This window comes from Alexandromys fortis, unplaced genomic scaffold (assembly GCF_014885135.2).
Source record: "Alexandromys fortis isolate MF-2015 unplaced genomic scaffold, M_Fortis_MF-2015_v1.1 scaffold_7, whole genome shotgun sequence".
Classification (NCBI taxonomy): domain Eukaryota; kingdom Metazoa; phylum Chordata; class Mammalia; order Rodentia; family Cricetidae; genus Alexandromys; species Alexandromys fortis.
This window is the reverse complement of record NW_026067920.1, coordinates 11,775,824-11,781,823: the sequence shown is the minus strand read 5'-3', so window position 1 is coordinate 11,781,823 and position 6,000 is coordinate 11,775,824. Positions and strand designations below refer to the sequence as shown.

The window sequence follows — 6,000 nt, the reverse complement described above, 5'->3', positions numbered from 1 at the left end:
TAGTGGGTGTGAAAATGTGGTAGCCCTACTCCTCACTGTTGAGCTGTTTTCTATTAATAAGTTGAAGGAAGGGGACACATTGTGTTCAGTCACATACTTAATGGTAACTCTTACCAGTTTTCTACATAAAGGTCCAATCCAGAGGTTACACTGATAGCCCTGGCTATCAAAAGTCACCAAATCTTGGAAAGAGACAGGCATGGAGAAGAAGGGTCAGTTGGGGAAGGGGGTATGGAATGAGAATAGAGAAAAGAGTGTATTTTGTAAATGTATGAAATTGCCAAAAAAACAAACAATAGAAATTGAGAATTTAAACATGCAAAATTGGGGGTTGGAGGGATGGTTCAGTGGTTAAGAACACTGGCTGCTCTTCGAAAAAAAGATCTGGATTCAATTCCTAGCATCCACATGGCATTCACAACTGTCTGTAACTCTAGTAGCAGGGGATCTGATACCTTTACATAGACATACATATAGGCAAAACACCAATGCACATTAAATAAATAAATAGATAAATTTTTAAAAAATTAAAAATGCAAAACCTCAGTCATAGTTCTAATTTCATGGGCTTGAAAGGCTGTATGAAGAAGGTGATGTCCTTAATTAGCTACCGCTAATTGGCTTGAGATTATCACTTACATGCAACATGAACTTTTGTAAATACTGTCCCATATTTTAAGCACAGATATATGTTTTACCTGATTAAGTCTCACCAACCATGTCTACCCATACATGAGCTGAACAATGACAAACCAAAGCAGACAGGGGGAAGTCCACAAAGCCTCAAGCCTACTCCAAAACTACACACAACTAAGGAATGCTGAGAGTGGGAGAAAGCCTTTCCCAGGAAAGAATGCATCAGTGGGTTATCCAATGCCAAATGGTCAGCCCTGAAAACATACACACAAGTAACACTGTTTAGATTGATTACGTAGAAGGATTTTTCTTTGGACTGCCAGCTCACAAAAAACAACACGGAGACTCATTATTAATTATAAAAGCTTAGCCTTAGCTTAGGCTCATTCCTAACTAGTTCTTACAATTTATATTCACCCATACCTTTTAATCTACATTCTTTTATGTGCCTAATTTTCCCTTATTCTGTACTGCCTATCCTGCTTCCTCTGCATCTGGCTGAAGACTCTACCTTTCCCCTCCCCCAGCTCTCTCTGTCCAGAGTCCTTGCTATACCTCCTTCCTGCCTAGCTATTAACCATTTAGATTTTTATTAAACCAATCACAGTGCTATATCTTTACAAGGTATAAACAAATATCTCACAACACTGAGAACATAATGATTACACACACACACACACAATGACAATTCATGAAAGCAGAGGCTATAAATTTGAAAGGGAAGAAGGAGGAACAGAGGGGAGGGCATGAAGGGAGGAAATGGAAGGAATAAATATTGTAATTATATGACAGTCTCAATAAGCAAATTAAGAAAAACGACAGGTGACCATTTATCCATAAACGTAAAACAGCAACACTACAATCCAGAGGATGCAATAAGGAAGATGGATGCAGAGATTGTTCAAGGTGTTGGGGTAATTGCAGATGGAACTCTTCCCACTTACTGCCTTGGACAATTATAAACTTTCTAAAGTTCAGTTTCTTCATGTAAGAGAAGAAGCTGTCTCCCATATATCTCAGGGTTTGGGTGGGATTTAAATAGACCAGGAGAAGCAAAAGCACTCTGGAAGCTGTGAATTTTAATGTCATTCATGGTAACACCCTTCCAAGAATGGAGGCACACACCTTTGATCCCAGCACTAAGGAGGCTCGGGAGGTCAAAGTCAGACTCAGCTACATGTTAGGTTTGAGGTCAGCCTGGGATATTTGAGATGCCAAATCAGAAGTGAAATAATAATAATAATAATAATAACTAATATCTTAACTTGTATGCATTGCCAGGTACCTTGACATACATTCCCAGGAAGCCTGTTATTATTCAATTTACCCAAAATAGGTAAGCTAGATGAAGATTCCTACTATACTAGGAAACCAAACCTGCTAAGCTTAAATGGCATGTCTGCAGTGACACAAAGGTCATGACAGAGCTGTGGGTAAGGGCAGTGACTACTCTTTCATTTTGATTACTACAGAAAAGCTGTTGTGTTTGCAGTTCCTGATTTGTATCACCCTACTAAATGAATCACAAAATGTGTGGCATGTCCACACGGTGGAATATTATCCAGCCATAAGGAATTAAATCGTGTAGCAATATTAGTAGAACCACTTGTGTACAATGAAATAAGCCAGACACAGAAAGAAAACCACCACATGTTCGGAATTTCTATGTGTGCATGTGTTACCTTTAACTTTAAAAACAATACCTTAATATGTATAAGCTTTCTCTACAAAGAAAATAATAGTTAACACATAATTCATGTTTAATTGCTACACAAGTCCTTTAAGCCATGAGTTTCTCATGTCACATGAACACTGCTATCTTTTACAGTCTTACAGAGCAAATGTCTATGAAGGTTAGAAAGGGATAATTAGGCAGTTTATTTCTGGCCATTCCATACAATGAGACCCATTAGAAAGACCCATTCATTGGTGTACTACCTATCAAGCTGACTTTCACTCCATGTAGCCTAAGTTGGAACATGGACTAACCCATCCTGAAGGGAAGCAGCACTCCAGTCTCCTGTGATTCGGGTGTTGGGATCTCTGCTGTGCAGAGGGTACCAGATACTTACAGCTGACCATCAGCACAGAGAGGATCCTTTTCTCCAAACTTGCGCAGAAGCACATGGGCGAGGTCCATGCCATGGTTTTCACTGCTGTTAATAGAGAGGAGACGAAGTACCATTAGGAACTCCCAAGGAGAGCAGTGACCCCTCTCACCCTAGTCAAGCAGATTGGGCTAACACTTCCCAGAGCACCAGATAAAGCTAATTTCCCAGTGCTTTTGCAATCAAGACCACAAGCAAAAATGGAACCAAGAAATGTCTTCAAGAACAGCTTTTGCCTCCACACTTATGTATTTGGATGTGTTTCTAGTCAAAGCAAATTATTTTTCAAATATTTCCAATTAATTCTCTAAGCATTTCCACATATTTTCACGGGCTTAAAATCAAATTCTAAAGGCTTCCTAATATAATGTCGTATTATGTTAATTTATTAAAATCAATAAAAGTATTTTCTCCACACTGGAGCTAGAGCTTGGCACAAATATTCATCCTATTACACAGCAATAGAAAAACGCAATCTATATTTACATCCTTTGTCTTCCACATGTCCTTGAATCACACTTCCATAGAAAGAAGAATTGAACCTGAGTTTAAAGCCCACATTGAATGATGGTGTTTAGTTTGCTGGCCATAGGCTTCAAGTCTATTTATAATTTAAGATAAGTACAAGGTCAGTGATACTATACTGTCTTGCCAAAGATAAAATCAGCAGTAATACATTCATGTCATATTGAGGGAAGATACAGAAACAAACATTAGAAAAAAGCTGGTAAGTTTTTTATATCATCTGTAAGAAATGTCTGGAGTTGAAGAAATATAGAAGCAAAGATAGGTCAAACTTCTAAAAATTGTAATAATCAGTAGTGGGATACATTTCAGTTGATTAAAGTTCAGAATTGGAAATTTTACAAAATATAGAAGACTTGTATGAAGGCAGATAATATACAGATACAGTTGGGTAGAATGTCAAGGGAATACACTGGAGAAAGTTAATGGCATTTACACAAAGATCTCTAGTTTCAGTAGCAAGGGGAAGTGGCTACTTTTACAGAGCAGAACAGGATAGAAGTTCAAAGTCCACCTTGCAGTGATTAGCTGGTTTGTGGCATTCTTTCCTCCGAGGGACAGAGAGGACAACAGCTGATGGCGACCAAGCCAGGGCTTAAGACAGAAGATGTCAGAAAAACTGCTCTGTACTTCCAATGACACACATTTTAGATGATGGAAAAGAGGGAGGGATAAAAGGCTTGCACACAGCAAGAGCGTCAGCAGGAGAGGATGTGTAGAAACCCCGTTCTTTTCACTCAACCAGAATAGTGGGAAAATGCCAGCTTCAAATTTAATTTAATTTATAACATTTATTGTTTCGGGAGTCTCATAAACCATGAGTCAACAATTTATGGGAACTGATTCTCTCCTTCCACGATGCGGGTTCTAAAGACCAAACTCAAGTCATCTAGCTTGGTGGCAAGTGCCTTTACCCACCGAGTTATCTTGCTGGCCCTGTGAGATTCCAGTCTTTAAAAGACTCATGTTATATTAAATCAGTTGCTTGGCCACCCTAGACCTTCCTTGTGTAGCACACTGTGGGAACCAAAGGACTCGGCACTAGAACCTGGCCAGCAGGATACTTCTAAAGAGCAGGGGAGAAACAGACCAAGGTAGAAATCCAACTGAAGCTAGAGTCAAAGCAGGTACCAGAAACTGAAAAGGCCCAGGGCTGAAACCAGCATTTACAACCTGACCTGTGTAGGATCTCTCACTAACAGAACCATGTAAAACACCATCCAAAGCTGTGACCATCATTTCAACCAATACAATCACACACACACACACACACACACACGCACACAGGCACACCAATGTGTGTGTGACATCTGTGCTACAACCTGTAAAAGAAGACACAGGTACAGCTGACACCCATGGGAAGCAGAAGAGTCAAAAACAGATCCAGCAGCCAGGAGTATAACTGTATTGACTCTGAGGCCTTAGACCTGTCTCGTCCTTTCCCATTTCTCCTTTATTTAATATATTTAATATCTGGTATCTATTTAGAGGGCCACCTGTGCTCTTCACTGTTTCTGTTCCTTTTATTTTGCCCTGTTTGGCTTTTTTCCTTCCTTCCTTCTTTCTTTCTTTCTTTCTTTCTTTCTTTCTTTCTTCCTTCCTTTCTTTCTTTCCTTCCTTCCTTCCCTTTCTTCCTTTTTATCCTTTTTTTTTCTTTTGGATCCCTTTTGATAGGCTTTCCCAAAAGATAAAGTTTCTCTGGTTTGACAGGAAAGGAGTCCCTCTACCTTACATTCCTAAAAGCTGGGATGGTTAAGGTTGTCCAACCCTTCCCCTCTTTCTCTTCTCGTTATACCTTCATCCTGAGTCGCCTCATTTCCCCAACTTTTCTTACTGTAGTTTACACCCTGTTTTCTATTACCCCACACTAACCATTTGTCTTACTCTGCTTTTCTTCTTTCCCACATACACCCGGAACTAATATCTACTGGACACTATACTACAGCTGTTCCTTTCCTTTGTAAAATGGTTCAGTTGAAGAGATAATTTCTCCTTTTGTTGTATTTTTACACAAGGGAGTACTGGGTACGAATCCTGGTGCCACAAGCATGTGGGTTGAGGATAGAGTAATTGAGATAGATTCTCAGCTCAAGGAAGAGAAACAATACATCAGGTATACTACAAATCATTCCCACAAGAACACTAAAGACATATCCACTGAAAGAATAAGGTTGATTTCTTTTAGCTTACCAACAGCCTTTTCTCAGATGTATAGATACAAAGAAAAAACTAAGTATATGAATATTCAAAGCATTTTAGCATTATCACTCCTCAAAACATTATTGATCTCACACAGTAATGCTGTCCAGTGAGAGTGAGTTTGATAAAATCCTAGATAAAGAATCCAAAAGAATGATTATAAGTATGTTCAAAGAAATCTAATAGGACACAAACACATAAAAGCACACAAGGAGAACACAGCATGAGATAAGGAAGTCAATATGGAAGTATATAAAAGTAAACTTCATGGGGAAAAAAGCAAACTTATTGAAAAAATAAGATGAAATGGAAATGTCAAGTTTAATGAGTCCAATGAAATTCCTGTGGAAAGCCTCCCAGGGTGGACTGAGGAGACGAGATGCGGCCATGAAATTCCTGCAGAAAGGCTCACAGAGTGGACTGAGGAGAAGAGATACTGTCACAGATTGAAGACAAAGTAGAAGAAATGGAACATTCAGACAATTACACAGATAATAAGGTAGAAACAGAACATGGGATTTGAGGGCGCAAT

The 6,000-nt window shown here is 39.0% G+C and overlaps 1 protein-coding gene across 2 annotated transcripts in view; it reads right to left on the bottom strand.

Annotated features, from left to right (window-relative positions):
• Abca13 (ATP binding cassette subfamily A member 13) overlaps nucleotides 1–6,000 on the bottom strand; it is a 399,663-nt gene that overhangs the window by 151,077 nt on the left and 242,586 nt on the right. Inside the window, exons 45-46 of one of the 2 annotated variants that reach the window (XM_050141226.1) lie at nucleotides 2,723–2,792; nucleotides 1,814–1,833 (exon numbers count right to left, since the gene is read on the bottom strand). In XM_050141226.1, coding sequence (XP_049997183.1) covers nucleotides 1,814–1,833; nucleotides 2,723–2,792 — 90 coding nt within the window. Of the gene's footprint in view, nucleotides 1–1,813; nucleotides 1,834–2,708; nucleotides 2,793–6,000 lie in introns of both variants that reach the window. The other variant, XM_050141225.1, reaches the window with a different exon arrangement.